At 38.5% G+C, this 16,623-nt stretch overlaps 1 protein-coding gene across 4 annotated transcripts in view; it reads left to right on the forward strand.

Moving 5' to 3' along the window:
• Positions 1–16,623, forward strand: part of ADGRB3 (adhesion G protein-coupled receptor B3) — a 1,107,867-nt gene that overhangs the window by 460,185 nt on the left and 631,059 nt on the right. For all 4 annotated transcript variants that reach the window (XM_089681322.1, XM_089681321.1, XM_089681323.1 and 1 more), the window contains one exon: positions 15,283–15,447. In XM_089681322.1, the coding sequence (XP_089537448.1) occupies positions 15,283–15,447 (165 nt within the window). The remainder of the gene's footprint in view (positions 1–15,282; positions 15,448–16,623) is intronic.

The raw sequence follows: 16,623 nt of genomic DNA on the forward strand, positions 1-16,623 counted from the left end.
TTCCCAGGCCACCGAATGGTGACGCTGCATATGCTGACGCAACGCTGTAGTCCCAACATGGGCCCCCTGGCCACGCTTGCATTTCTGGCCACATAGTCGACATACGGCTACGTTTACTTCCTCGGGCGGCTTGAGGAAAAATTGCCACACCACCGAGTAGGAAACTTTGCCCCCGCTACTCTTCACTGGCTGACTGCTACTTCCTCCGTGCGCACCGGCACCACTACTGGCCGTGGTGGTAGGCTGCAGTGGAGCTGGTGCTCTACTCCGTGGACGTTTGGCTCCACTGACACTGATGCGACCCTGCTGCTGTCTCCTGGGCAACCCACCGACTGTTTTGCTCGCTGCCAAGCTGCCACCCTCTTCTCCTGATGATGCGGAAGAAATTGCCTGATGACGACGAGGCTGCCAAGTGCGATCAACCTCCTCATCATCAAGTAGGGTCTCCGCCTCACTACTAGCCCCCTCGGCTGCGTCTGGGTCAGGAGACAGACCTGTCTCTAGACCGGCTACCGAGCCACTCTCCTCGCCAGTACTTGTTCGCTTGGCTGCTGAAAAGGCCGATGTCTCCCCCCGTTCCTGACCGCCCTCTGTTAGCTCTTCCTCACTGTACAGTGGGGCTGAGCCCACAGCATGCGATACTTCGCTTGGTGAGGGAACAGCAAAGGACAGGGGCAGGTAGAGGACACGTGATTTCAGTGGGCTTGCTCCCGGGCCATGCCAACTAACGGTTGTGTCTGACGTACCCACCGACCGTTGGCTGTAGGTGTCAGAGGTGACCTGGGAAGAGGAAGACGACCGAGCCAACCAATCAATGACGGCAGGGTTGTCGGTGGAGACACGACCGCTGGATGACACCGGGAGCACTGGCCTCTGGCTGCGAATACTGCTGCCTCGACCCCTTCCTCTGCTGCCACGTCTGCTCGCTCCTAAAACATTGCCTCCTCTGCCACTCCTCTGCATGTTGTCTGACATACTATTTAATTCAACGATTAGGTGTCCCTGAGTAACAATTCTCTGGCACTCAGTAACAATTCTGTCTGTCCCTGAGTATGAATTCTGTGGCCCTGAGTAACAATTCTGTGTCTGTGCGAGTAACAATTCTGTGTCTGTGCGAGTAACAATTCTGTGTCTGTGCAAGTAACAATTTTGTGTCTGTGCGAGTAACAATTCTCTGGCACTCAGTAACAATTCTGTCTGTCCCTGAGTAACAATTCTCTGGCACTCAGTAACAATTCTGTCTGTCCCTGAGTAACAATTCTCTGGCACTCAGTAACAATTCTGTCTGTCCCTGAGTATGAATTCTGTGGCCCTGAGTAACAATTCTGTGTCTGTGCGAGTAACAATTCTGTGTCTGTGCAAGTAACAATTTTGTGTCTGTGCGAGTAACAATTCTCTGGCACTCAGTAACAATTCTGTCTGTCCCTGAGTAACAATTCTCTGGCACTCAGTAACAATTCTGTCTGTCCCTGAGTAACAATTCTCTGGCACTCAGTAACAATTCTGTCTGTCCCTGAGTAACAATTCTCTGGCACTCAGTAACAATTCTGTGTCTGTGCGAGTAACAATTCTGTGTCTGTGCAAGTAACAATTTTGTGTCTGTGCGAGTAACAATTCTCTGGCACTCAGTAACAATTCTGTCTGTCCCTGAGTAACAATTCTCTGGCACTCAGTAACAATTCTGTCTGTCCCTGAGTAACAATTCTCTGGCACTCAGTAACAATTCTGTCTGTCCCTGAGTATGAATTCTGTGGCCCTGAGTAACAATTCTGTGTCTGTGCGAGTAACAATTCTGTGTCTGTGCAAGTAACAATTTTGTGTCTGTGCGAGTAACAATTCTCTGGCACTCAGTAACAATTCTGTCTGTCCCTGAGTATGAATTCTGTGGCCCTGAGTAACAATTCTGTGTCTGTGCGAGTAACAATTCTGTGTCTGTGCAAGTAACAATTTTGTGTCTGTGCGAGTAACAATTCTCTGGCACTCAGTAACAATTCTGTCTGTCCCTGAGTAACAATTCTCTGGCACTCAGTAACAATTCTGTCTGTCCCTGAGTAACAATTCTCTGGCACTCAGTAACAATTCTGTCTGTCCCTGAGTATGAATTCTGTGGCCCTGAGTAACAATTCTGTGTCTGTGCGAGTAACAATTCTGTGTCTGTGCAAGTAACAATTTTGTGTCTGTGCGAGTAACAATTCTCTGGCACTCAGTAACAATTCTGTCTGTCCCTGAGTAACAATTCTCTGGCACTCAGTAACAATTCTGTCTGTCCCTGAGTAACAATTCTCTGGCACTCAGTAACAATTCTGTCTGTCCCTGAGTAACAATTCTCTGGCACTCAGTAACAATTCTGTCTGTCCCTGAGTAACAATTCTCTGGCACTCAGTAACAATTCTGTGTCTGTGCGAGTAACAATTCTGTGTCTGTGCAAGTAACAATTTTGTGTCTGTGCGAGTAACAATTCTCTGGCACTCAGTAACAATTCTGTCTGTCCCTGAGTAACAATTCTCTGGCACTCAGTAACAATTCTGTCTGTCCCTGAGTAACAATTCTCTGGCACTCAGTAACAATTCTGTCTGTCCCTGAGTAACAATTCTGTCTGTCCCTGAGAATGAATTCTGTGGCCCTGAGTAAGAATTCTCTGGCACTCAGTAACAATTCTGTCTGTCCCTGAGTAACAATTCTCTGGCACTCAGTAACAATTCTGTCTGTCCCTGAGTAAAAATTCTGTGGCCCTAATAACGTTTCTGTGGCCCTAAGTAACAATTCTCTGGCACTGAGTGAAAATTCTGTCTGTCCCTGAGTATGAATTCTGTGGCCCTAACTAGCGTTTCTTTGTCCCTAAATAACGATTCTGTGGCCCTCATTAACAAGTCTGTGTCCCTGAGTAATGGTTCTCTGTCCCTAAGTAACTTCTCTCTGTCCCCAATTCTCGTTTCTGTGGCCCTAACTCTGTCCCTGTCCCTAGTACAGAGCGGTCTGCCTCTGTTCAATGACTGCAGGCAAATGAAGATTTCCAAAATGGCCGCTATATATACCTCGACCATTACACAGTGCTGGCTGGCTGGCTGCTGATTGGCTGATGCGATCACATGTCGTTGAGGAATGCATTATGGGGCAGAGCGCCTTGTCTGCGCGCCTTCCCCGACATCCCCGCTCCGTCGCCGCACATGTCAGCCGCCATTTTCGGAAAAATTTCGATTCGCGCGTCCGAATTAGGCTGTTTTTCGGATTCGGCACGAATCGAAATTTTTCCGATATTCGACTCGAATTCCACTTCGGATACTTCGATTCGCTCATCTCTAATTGTAATGCTGGAGTTAATATGGAACAGCATGTATGGATATTTATCATTTGAACCTTTATTCTCAAGCAACAATGTATGAAACCATTTATGCATGCTTGCTGGGGTCAAAGCCTACACTGTTTTTGCATATGCAGTATGTTATTTACATGCAACTTTTGGTACCATAATTTTTTGCTGTTATCATTTTTTTAAAGTCACCTTTTGCTTTTAGGTACTCTAGCGTTAAACTGGGGTATGTTTGGAACCTAATGTATACACTTCTTAGCAATCCAAATGTTTTAGTAAATTTGTCACACGTACAACCTACAGATGTACTGTATATATGTCCAAAGAAATCTGGAGTGTATAGATTTGCTCCACAGAGTATGTGCATATACACGGTAGTTTAGAAAATCAGACCTATGGAGTTCTGTAAATTAAATTTCTTTCAAGCACAACTTAAAGAATATCTAAAACAAAATATTGCAGCTTACCAGTGTTTTTATGTACAGGCTGCATTAGTTTTCTTTTATCAGGCTATTTTCACCTACTGGTCCTGTCAGTTTAACTTGCTGTCTTAGGGCAGCAATTTTTAATCACAATTCTGTCAACTACTATCTATGGTGACACAATGTTGTCCCCCTAGGCTGCTTACTCCTTTTTTGGACTAAAGAAAACCTCCTCCTCTCATGTTAAATGTTAGGGTTTACGTACACGTTAAAGGATACTATGCCGATGATGAGGAAAGGAAACTAGTATTGCCTGGTGGTAGCATAAACAAAGGAATAATATTAAGCATTATTTCATATTTAAGTGGCTAAAAACATGGAAAAACATTTTCAAACAGTATTTTGTTTGGTTTTGGCCATATATAGCAAAGAAAAAAACACTTACAAATTCACAACACATTCCCTTATGAATAAGTGTCCCTTTTCCGTCTTGGGCCCTTTGCTCAGTAGTTGATTTCATCCTTAATTTTAGCTGTATGATGTCCCATTGCAAAATGTAAGGCTTCCAGTAAATTCTATTTTTTCATTATACTGTATATGCAGACTCCGTCATTGTGAACAGTAATGCAAGTCAAGTTCCCTGGCCATTACAAAATTCCAGAGTGATACATAATGTTACTTATACTCAGTTTAGTCCAGGTGCATATACTGTATTGCTGATGCAATCTCTATTGTACTGCATTCTGTACATGTTTGTGAATGATTGTGGCCCATGACACTGCTATGTTTGTAAGTACTAAATATTAGCTAATGTATAAGAAGATCAATAATCTGTTGTAGCCTGCCCTGCATTATAAAACTAACATATATTTTCCATTAAGATATCTTCCATGGTTAGGGCTGGATACAATTTATAGACGGTTATCTTTATGTCATCTATGTTTTCATAGCCTTCTTGATATATTGGATCTAATAGGTAGAAACTATGGTAGCAAACCAAAATCTATTGCTTTCTTCATTCCTAGTTCCCCCACAGAAGGAACAAACAGCCAACCTCCTAAGGGTGAGGTAATCACCTTAGGTCTAGTGTTACTGAGATACCAGCACTTGTGTGCTCAGAGCTATGTTTCCTCTTTTACTTTATTAACTCAATAAGTACACAGTTCTATTGTTTCTTTAATATTGCCAGTATCACTTCTCCAAATAAATTGCAGTGCCTTCATTTTCAATGTATCACAAGTTATTTAGTTGTTTAAGCTCCAAACCCCATGATGTCAACAATCATCACTTAATATATAATTATCTGTCATTTCCAGACTTGGTCTGTGCTGTGTGAATACCTTTCCTCTTTATCTGAGCAAGCTTGCTATACGTTATCAAAGCCTTTAAGTCTTAAAGAGCTTCAGATGCAGCACCCAACTCACTCATAAGTGCAGAAAATTAATTTTGCTCATAAAAATATATACAACAAAAACTTTACAGACCATTGCTTTTCTGCAACATAGTTTAAGATTTAGTCTGATATGTACTAAGACTTTGACTTTGATCTTTTCAGATCATTTCAGAGTATAAGTAGGTAGTAAAATAAACACCATCAAATAGGTGTTGGAAAGCTGTCAGGTGAGCTGGTATTGTTGCTTATTTCCATAGCCATTTCTTTCTCAGGATATCAAATAGGTGTTGCATCATTATATCATGAAACGCACATCAGAAATCTGATTTACCACTCATTATTTCTTGTTTCAAACAGTTCTCAGTATACTTTGAAAGTTTTACTTTGAATTTCAGTACTACATCGTTAGGAAAACATGCTTGCTTATGTTTAACTTATGGCATGCTATTTTATCAGTAATGCATGTTTTACGGGGGAACCTTTGCCATAGCAAAATTATGAAAACTGACTTTACTAGCTTTACAATTACCACAACCCTGAATAAAAATATAATTTTAAAATACAATTTTAAATTGTGTGTTATCACAGACAAAATAAAGTTTTAATAGATTTGTATAGAGCACATATTTAAGAATTTAAAATGGTTATAAAGCCTAAACATTTTTTTACCTTAATACATTCCTTGCATTAAGGAAAAAAAAGTTTAGGCATCTGTTCCCCCCCTCACCTCAATTTTTTATGCTTAAGCGATCATACGATCCAGTGTTGTGTCCATCTGCAGCTCTCCTCTCACTTCCTGACTTGGTCATTGCTTCCTTCTGCTGTCAATCAAAGCCTATGAGGAGGGATCGGGGGATGGGACCAAGTCCCGCTGTCTGTGTCTGTAGATGCAGACAGTGAGGCTTGGGAGTGACTGCACACCAGTGCCAACATAGAAAAATAATTTCTATGGGGCACTTGATGGAGGGGAGGAGCAAGGAGTGCCAGCGGCAAACCTGAGAAGAGGGGGTTCTGAGCCTTTCTGTGCAATTTCATTGCACAAAGGAAGTAAGCATAAGCCTGTTTGTTATTAAACAAAACATTTAAGAACACTTGAAGTTTTAAAATGCAACACATTTTATATTGTAAAGTGAAAAAGGGTCAACACAGATGATTCTATGTTGATTGAAATGGTCCATCTTTAGAAATAACAGAAGTGGATTCTGTACATTTCTAAATGGATGCAATTTTAGTATGTTTTAAATGTCACACCAATATCAGAGGTCTCATGCTTTTGTCTACATTTCAATATCCATGCAACTTGGTGTTTACAATAAATGAACTTGCTTTGACAAACTATTCTAAAAACTTTTCACGTTATTTGTTGTGCCAGCATCAAAGTTAAGACGAGGAAGCATGTGTCCTTGTATAATATAGCTTGACCCTTTGTACATAGTGTTTCCATTAGTTTATTGGCTTTTGTGTGCTGGCATAGTGCATAGAAATACATTACTAAAAGGATGTGTTATGACTCTTTGACATTCAAAGGAATGTAACAGATATAGATGAAGATGCATTCCTTTGTTTGAACTAAACATATATATCTATTGGTAAAATAGGATAGAACACAGAGTAGATAAAAAACCCTATTAAAAGAGAAGTATGGGAATTTTAAAAATAAAAACACATACTCACCTAGGTGGATGCAGCATCAGTCCAATGCTGCATCTGTTCCACACCGCCTCTAAGACTGAGAACCAAGTGATCAAAGACTACTCAGCTTTCAGTCTTCAGTGAGCAGAAAGCGTTGACTGTCTGTCACCAGCTCTCTGCTTTGCCCCTCGAGTGCTCACTGGAGCCCCAGGCTGTATAGGAGGCAGGAGAGGTTGGCTCAGTGGAGAACTGAGAGGTTGAGCCAGCTGCTCCTCAGGTATATGGGTGGATTCTGACATTAAAATCAGGATCTCTCCAGAGCCTGGACTGGCTGAGTGATGTCAGCTCACAGTGGACTTGACTCTACTGTCAGTTGAATATGGGTCACAGGAGTGCAGAACAAAGTGCACTCCTGTGACCCACAGGAGAAGGAGAGCCAAAAGAGCTTTAAGGCTGCACACTACTAAAAAGAGTGTTATGGGATCTGCACAATGATGAAGGGAGAGTGCTTTGGCCCCTACATATTATCTTAGGTGGTGCTACTAGAGCTACATCTTTCAAGGGGAATGATACAGGTTCTGGACAGATGCAATAATGAAATGAGTGCTGTAAGTTCTCTGAGAGAGTGCTTTGAGTGCTGCATATAACCAGATGGAGTACAAAGTAAATTGCAACTTAGTAAAGAGAGCAATAAGAATGCTTCACTTTACCCTACTTATTTATTATAAGTGCCGCCAAAAGAGAGTACTTTTACAGTTGTGAATTATGCAAGAGAGTTCTTTGAGATCAGCAACTGATCTGAAATGTGCCTGTGAGAACAAATAGTGCTAAGAGGTCTACAGGCTTCCAAAAACAATGTCATAAGTCTTCAGGTACCAAAGATAGTGGGGTTGATTTACTAAACTGGAGAGTTCAAAATCTGGAGCAGCTTTGCATAAACAATAATCCAGGTTTTCTTGTCAAAGCTTAATTGAACACTCTGAAGTTAAAAGCTGATTGTTGACCATGCAGAGCTGCACCAGATTTTGCACTCTCCAGTTTTAGTAAATGAACCCCAGTGAGTCTTAGGATGTCAAGCACATCATGGTGACATTTGCAGGTTACCCAGACAAGGCATTTTGGGCATTTTGAGTTAATTTCTTTCTAGGCTCTCAAGATCCAGTGCTATCTTGTCAGCAGTATTTCGGTGGAGGTACAGATAAAGGCGGGAGGAGGGTAGTGAACCAGTATAAGGGGAGGCAGATATATTTGTGAGGGGGGTGAGCAGTGGAATCAGTAGTAGCAAGGGCAGATGGACTGTCATGCCATGCCTTTGCAGTTTTGTGGCCAGTTGTGCATGCAGCATCTTCAAAGTATAATGGAATATTATATTATGATATATATATATATATATATGAGAAAATAAGGGATATGAGAAAGACACTTATATATAAGGTGAAGATTTTTTTCTTCACACATTACATACTGCAAATAAAAGCCCTTGTTAAGTTATTCATCTTTGTTCACTTTCATGCTATTTAGAAAACAAAGGGGCCAAATGACTGGCACAAAGCCACCATAACACATGGGCATAATCATAATCAGCCTACAGAAATTGTTTGTAGATATTGAGGCCAGCTGGCAAGGGCATATATCACTCGGTCCTACTGAGGATGGATTAGGACAGCAACATGTGGTAATAAGTTCCGAATTTTATTTTAGGCTAAAGCGTAGCAGATGCACTCACTTCATATCCAACATAAGTAATAACAAAATACATTATTTGCTTTACTATAAAAAGTTTTGCACCTGCTCTAAGGCTATACAGAAATGACATGCAAAACTACTAACATTTATGAGGGAGAAAAGCGGTTGGAGTATTTTTCCAGCTTAAGCAGTGACAGTACAGCAGCAGTGCCCTTTTGTGTTTTACAGCAATATACCAGTTACAAAGCTCTGTTATAATCTTTTCTTGCAGGCAATTATCTAGGTTTAAAATAAGCAATCGCCCAGCACAAGCCCTTTTTTATGACCCTACATCCTCAAAAAAAGAACAAATAAAAAATAGCTTATCCTTTATAAACTTCTTCATTGATGACACCATCTTGGAAGCATGAAAGAAAGAAAAAAAATTTTATTGTCCATGAGAACGCAAACAAGATAAAAAAAGCAATTTTCTAGCTAATTTTCTTAAAGTACTGTTGTTATCGTTAGACATATTAACTAGATTGTAACTGCACAGGGTGTTATGTTGGAGAAATAAATAGAAATTCTTACAGATCTTTCTTCAGTAGAAATGCACTATACACTGACATTGTTGAACTGAAACTTGCATGCAATTGATAATCAGAGATATGACTGTTGTCAAAGATGTAAACAGTACTGTATAAAAGTTTTAAGTAGGTGTGAAGAAATGCTGTAAAGTAAGAATATTTTAATATATATATATATATATATATATATATATTTATATATATATATATATATATATATATTTTTTTTTTAAATCAATTTACAAAAAATAAAAGTGAGCGAACAGAAGAAATCAATATTTGGGGTGACTACTAGAGATGAGCGAATCGAACTTGGCGAAGTGGAATTCGTTTCGAATATTAGGAAAAATTCGATTCGCACCGAATCCGAATATTAGCAAACTTCGGATGCGCGAATCGAATTTTTCCCGATCGGCCGATTTTCATCCCTTCTACAGCCGGCAAAAAGTGTCCCTGCAGAGAGCTCCGCTATTTCTGACAGTTCTCTGACAGTTCCTTCACATTTACAGCGGTTGAAACATTGTATCTATTTGTTTCCATTTAGGATACAGATGTTTTTATTCGGAAACAAATAGATACAATGTTTCAACCGCTGTAACTGTGAAGGAACTGTCAGAGAACTGTCAGAAATAGCGGAGCTCTCTGCAGATACACTTTTTGCTGTACTGGAATTCTTCTTCTTTTCATTCTTCTTCTTTTCATTCTTCTTCTTCTTCTTCTTCTTCTTTTCATTCTCCTTCTTCTTTTCATTCTTCTTCTTCTTCTTCTTTTCATTCTTCTTCTTCTTTTCATTCTTCTTTTCATTCTTCTTCTTCTTCTTTTCATTCTTCTTCTTCTTCTTTTCATTCTTCTTTTCATTCTTCTCATTCTTCTTTTCATTCTTCTTTTCATTCTTCTTCTCATTCTTCTTTTCATTCTTCTTCTTCTTTTCATTCTTCTTCTTCTTCTTTTCATTCTTCTTCTTCTTCTTTTCATTCTTCTTCTTCTTCTTTTCATTCTTCTTCTTTTCATTCTTCTTCTTCTTCTTCTTTTCATTCTTCTTTTCATTCTTCTCATTCTTCTTTTCATTCTTCTTCTCATTCTTCTTTTCATTCTTCTTCTTCTTCTTTTCATTCTTCTTCTTCTTCTTTTCATTCTTCTTTTCATTCTTCTTCTTCTTCTTTTCATTCTTCTTTTCATTCTTCTTCTTCTTCTTTTCATTCTTCTTTTCATTCTTCTTCTTCTTTTCATTCTTCTTCTTCTTTTCATTCTTCTTTTCATTCTTCTCATTCTTCTTTTCATTCTTCTTCTCATTCTTCTTTTCATTCTTCTTCTCCTTCTTTTCATTCTTCTTCTTCTTTTCATTCTTCTTCTCATTCTTCTTTTCATTCTTCTTCTTCTTTTCATTCTACTTCTTCTTCTTCTTCTTCTTCTCATTCTTCTTTTCATTCTTCTTCTTCTTCTTTTCATTCTTCTTCTTCTTCTTTTCATTCTTCTTTTCATTCTTCTTCTTCTTCTTCTTTTCATTCTTCTTCTTCTTCTTTTCATTCTTCTTTTCATTCTTCTCATTCTTCTTTTCATTCTTCTTTTCATTCTTCTTCTCATTCTTCTTTTCATTCTTCTTCTTCTTCTTTTCATTCTTCTTCTTCTTCTTTTCATTCTTCTTTTCATTCTTCTTCTTTTCATTCTTCTTCTTCTTTTCATTCTTCTTTTCATTCTTCTTCTTTTCATTCTTCTTCTTCTTCTTCTTTTCATTCTTCTTTTCATTCTTCTCATTCTTCTTTTCATTCTTCTTCTTCTTCTTTTCATTCTTCTTCTTCTTCTTTTCATTCTTCTTTTCATTCTTCTTCTTCTTCTTCTTCTTTTCATTCTTCTTCTTCTTTTCATTCTTCTTCTCATTCTTCTTTTCATTCTTCTTCTTCTTCTTCTTTTCATTCTTCTTCTTCTTCTTCTTTTCATTCTTCTTCTTCTTCTTTTCATTCTTCTTTTCATTCTTCTTCTTCTTCTTTTCATTCTTCTTCTTTTCATTCTTCTTTTCATTCTTCTCATTCTTCTTTTCATTCTTCTTTTCATTCTTCTTCTTTTCATTCTTCTTCTTCTTCTTTTCATTCTTCTTCTTCTTCTTTTCATTCTTCTTCTTCTTCTTCTTCTTCTTCTTCGTCGTGCCCCGTGACTGCCCAAATGAGTGAAGTGTGCGGTGATTCTAAGATCGACGGCACTCATCTGCATGTCATACTGACTGACAGTATTATTTCTCTTCCCCAGCAGACTCCAAGGGCATTTAAATTAAAGGTACAGTGTTCTGCACTAATATAAAGGCTCTCTGAAGCCTAGAAACCCTTTTAATAAGTTAAATTCGCAGCGAATAAATTTGCATCGAATCTAATTTCTTCCGCAAATTCGGCGAATCAGCCGAATCGAATTTTTGAATAATTCGCTCATCTCTAGTGACTACCCTTTGGCTTCAAACTAGCATCAGTTCTCACACTTACACACTTTGTACACTTGCTCAAATCAGGGATTTTGTAGGATTACATTCAGGTGTATGATTAACCACTTATATCAAATTGGTGCTAATGATCACCAATTTCATATATAAGTCACAGTTAATAATTGAAACAGAAACAGCTATGTAGGAGGCTTAAAGTGGTTGTAAAGCCAGATTGTTTTTACTTCACTGCATTCTATGCAGTAAGGGAAAAAAGCTTCTGTAATGGCTTGCTATGGGGGCACTTGATGGGGAGTGGAGCCCAGAGTGCCTATGGGGGAACTTGGTGGGGAGTGGAGCCCAGAGTGCCCATGGGGGACCCCAGAAGAGGAGGATCAAGGCTGCTGTGTGCAAAACCATTGCGCAGGGCAGGTAAGTATAACATGTTTGTTATTCTACTTTAAAAAACACACGCTCTACTATCGCTTTAAAACTGGATGAGGAACAGCCAAACTCTGCTACTAAGGTGAGGTTGTGGAAGACAGTTTCATGTCACAGGTCATACACTATGGCAAGACTGAGCATAGCAACAAGTCACAAGGTAGTTATACTGCACCAGCAAGGTCTCTCCCAAGAAATGATTGCAAAGCAGACTGTTTTGAGATGTGCTGTTCAAGCTCTTTCGAAGAAACACAAAGAAATGTTGAGGACCATAGATGCAGTGGTCTGCCAAGGAAACGTAATGCAGTAGATGAAAGACACATCATGCTTACTTCCTTTCGACATTGGAATTGTCCAGCAGTGCCATCAGCTCAGAACTGGTGAAAACCAGTGGAACCAGAAGCCATAGTCATGGAAGAATTGCATCCAAAAAGCCATGGAAACAAGACTAAGTGACATAACTATGCATGAAGACATAGGAACTGGGGTGAAGAAAAATGGCAGCAGGTTCTCTAGATTGATGAATCAAAAATGTGAAATGTTTGGCTGTAGCAGGAGGCAGTTCACTGAAGGACTGGAGAGAGGTAAAATAATGAGTGTCTGCAGGCAACAATAAATCGTGGTGGAGGTTCCTTCCAAGTTTCGGGCTGCGTTTCTGCAAATTGAGTGGAGATTTGATCAGGATCAATAGTGACCTCAATGCTGAGAAATACAGGCAGAATCGTATATATCATGCCATATCATTAAGGAGGCATGCAATTGTCCCACATTTATTCTGAAGCAGGAAAATAACCCCAAACATACGGCCAATCTCATTAAGAACTATCCTCAGCATAAAGAAGAACAAGGAGTTCTGGAAGTGATAGTGTGGCACCCACAGAGCTTTAATCTCAACATCATCAAGTCTGTATGGGATTAATTGAAGAGACATAAGGATTTGAAGCAGGCTACATCCATAGAAGATATGTAGTTAGTTCTCTAAGATGTTTGGAACAACCTACCTGCTGAGTTCCTTCAAACCCCTTGTGCAAGTGTACCTAGAATAATTGATGCTGTTTTGAAGGCAAAGGGTGGTAACACCAAATATTGATTTGATTTGCCTTTCTCTTCTGTTCATTTACTTTCCATGTTGTTAATTATTAAAATAAACTATTAACATTTTTTAAAGCATTCTTAATTTACAGCATTTTTTCACACCTGCCTAAATTCTTTTTAAGCGCTATATTACCAATATATTCCAAGCCTCCTCTTCACAATGGCCTAATATTCTTGCCAGCATACAGTATACAAGGTTGCATAGGCACTTGGCTACAATTTAACTACAATGAACTACAATTCAGGAAGGTTTTGGTTTCTAATCTCTCCTTAATCTTTGGGCTTTCAAAGTCCTTGACTGTCGATATGTACTTGCATGTCTTGGAGTGACCACATCTATGTGATCTTATTGGTGGGCTAGGCAGCCAGTTTCTATCACAATCACATTTCTTTTTGCTTGAAATCCTGTTCACATGGCCATGTACCAGTATGTCACATTAATCCCTCCCTCTCCTATATGTAATAATTGGTCTCTCCAGTGGGTATTTATTCAGATCTTGATCTAGTAGTAGAAGTGGCCAGTATTTCTGGAAGATTGCATATATCTTGCGTGACTGTACTGAGTAATCACCAATAATCCAGATTAGGTCCTTTTGATCCCTATCCACATTTTCTACAAGTAAATTATCTTTTTTCTAATATTGTGCCCTGTAGTATCTGGATACCCACTTCCTTTGAATCTATTCCAGTGGACATCACATTCCTCCTCAAAATCTTTTTTTAACAGAGCAGTCCTTTCTAGCTCTGACAAACTGTCCTACTGGAATCCCCTTCTTCATTCCCTTTCAGCACGTGTGAATTTAGCATAACTAAACCAATATGACTAATCAGCGCAACCTGTCAATAACCATCCAAAACTATTTGTCTCCTGTATAAATAAAAACCTACATTGGTGCTCTCTGCACACTGACAAGTGAATTTCACATCACCCTCTATTAAATCATCAAATGAAATTAATGCAGTGCAACTCTATTCACTCACCCTTCATTATATATGTGTATACGGAAAATATATAACAAATGATAAACCAATGATTAATATAAAGTGATATTTAAGTCCAATCCACGTAAAAAAGTCCAATGAAACCTCCGTGAAGTGTTTGGTGACGATTGAAATATGAGAAATGACTTACTCCTCTTCCTCTAGGCCAATGAACCTCCACCACAACCAGGTGAAAAACCTGCTCACCTTACATATATATATATATATGTTAGTTTTCACTCACCTGGATACTCTCAACCTCCTCTAAATAGAAACCACGCTCTTTCTCCAGGCTGATTATGCCTTCCTTACACTCATACAGCCATCCATATGGACCCCATGCAACAAAAAAGCCATAACATAGTGCTTTCCATTTAAAAAAGTAAGTGTTGCTATATAAGGGCTTGGGCTCCTCGCCTATTGAAGAAGCCCTGAGGGAGGGGAGCTCAGTGTGTCTAGGGAGGAGGAGCCAAGCCAGTGACATCACACCGTCGCCATCTTGCTAGCAGAGTGGTGAGCTGGTTGAGGAAGGATTTTAAAAGCGATACATGTTCTAGTATTTGTAAGTGTATTTTTAATGCGGGGGATGCAATAAAGTTTTAAACGGAAAGCACTATGTTATGGCCTTTTTGTTGCATGAGGTCCATATCGATGGTTGTCTTAGTGTATGGAAGGCGTAATTAGCCTTGAGGAAAAATGTGGTTCCTATTCAGAGAAGGTTAAGAATATCCAGATGAGAGCATACTAACATATATAATAAGGTGGCCAGGATTTTCACCAGGTTGTGGTGGAGGTGCACTGGCCACTGGAGGAAGAGAAGGAAGTTATTTCTCACATTTCAATCATCACCAAACACTTCACGGTGGTTTCACTGGACTTTTATATCAGTTTATATGAATTATCGGTTTATCATTTGTTAAATTTTTGCTATATGCACATACAATATAAAAGGAAGGGTGAGTGAATAGAGCTGCACAAATTCCATTTGCTAATTTAGCACAACTGACTGGTCCCCAAGATTGGCCTTGGTCTCCCAGAGTGTTGTTCACGAGGAATGATAAGAAGTTGAAATTAAGTCAAATTCTGTTATTTATATTAGTTGCAATGTAAATATATCAAATTATTTTAAATAAATAACTATGCTTAATGATTTCTTTATTATCTGTTTGGAATTCAGATTTAAGGAATAAAGTTATATAGTTTGTGGATGTGGATGTGTATAATTGCTGTTTTAAGAATTTAGCACTAGGATCTTGCACTGATATTTCTTTTATCATAATGTAAAAATTATCTGCTGAAAGGTCAGCAATTAAAATCAATGCCTCTTTGTCTGCTTGTGTCATTTTTAGTTGATGGCCTGTGGCAGGAATGGAGTGCTTGGAGCCAGTGTTCAGTGACATGTTCCAATGGTACACAGAAAAGACAAAGAGAATGCACACCAGCATCCCATGGTGGCTCAGACTGCAAAGGACCTTATAGTGAAACAAGAGAATGCCATAATCAGGAGTGCACAGGTAAATATTTAGACTCAACTCAATTAACCATACAACATTGGAAAACAATATAAAGTACAATAAATGATCTAATCTAGGTTTTATAGATGAATAGAGAATAACATTACAGAAATACATCACTTTTATGGTTTGTAATACTGCAAGGTATTGTATTTTTATTGCTACAATGGTATCATTCATTTTATTTTGATACAACTGTAAACGTGTAATATAAGGAGAGCACCCAAAGAAATCTGTGATAATGGGAAAGTGTATCAATAAATATTTTCGCTTGGCACAAATCTGCCTAATCTTTTTATAATTATAGCAAATGAAGCCTCTTCGAGTTTTTTTTTACAGTGGCAACCTATTATAATTTTGAGACTCAATATCTTCATTTACATAAACAACATGCTTGTGTTATGGTTTTGTCATATTTTTCTGTACATAATTATTAGGAATATAACCCCATTTCGAAGGTCATAATATTGGTAATTAATTATATTCTTGGTCACAGATTTTTTATGCAGGAGACCTAAAAATGGCATAGACAATAATAAAATTATTACACCTTTTTGAGTGATATTACCATTATATTTGACCTTTGCTTGACCTATCAGACAATAAGTAATTATAACATGTGTATTTTCCCTGCTTAAATTTACAAGGCTTATTAAAAGTCAGCTAGGTTGTACTCTGGAGATTTGTTTTTTGCTAATAATTAGTAAAATCCCCTCAGCTGTTGTTCCCCTTTGGCCATCAGTAGCTGCTGGAGTTGTTGTTCAAATTAGCCCATGAATTTCTTAGCAATGTACTCCCTTGTCAAAGGTCAGAGAGCATACTCTTGATAGCATTAAAGTTTGTAAAATGGAAAACCAAGATGTGCATTATTTTACATAACTTAGAGTTTAGCAGTTTAAATTACACAAGTTGAACAATGTTTTGTTTTTTTTTTCCATCAGTAAGTAATGTGAATTGCAGAAATAAAAATAATGTAAAGTGAATTGAAATTTGCCTAAAGCAGATTCTTAGTTTGGACACAGTTCACATTTAACTACAGGCATACCTCAGTTTACGAATTTAATTCATTCTGCAGGACTATTCGCATATCGAAAAATTAGTAAACCGAAATGCCGTTTCCCATAGGAATGCATTGAAAACCAATTAGTCCGTTCCTGAGGTCAGAAAAAAAGTAAA

Source organism: Staurois parvus, unplaced genomic scaffold, assembly GCF_062004578.1.
Source record: "Staurois parvus isolate SC_StPar_1 unplaced genomic scaffold, SC_StPar_1.0 ptg000264l, whole genome shotgun sequence".
Lineage (NCBI taxonomy): Eukaryota > Metazoa > Chordata > Amphibia > Anura > Ranidae > Staurois > Staurois parvus.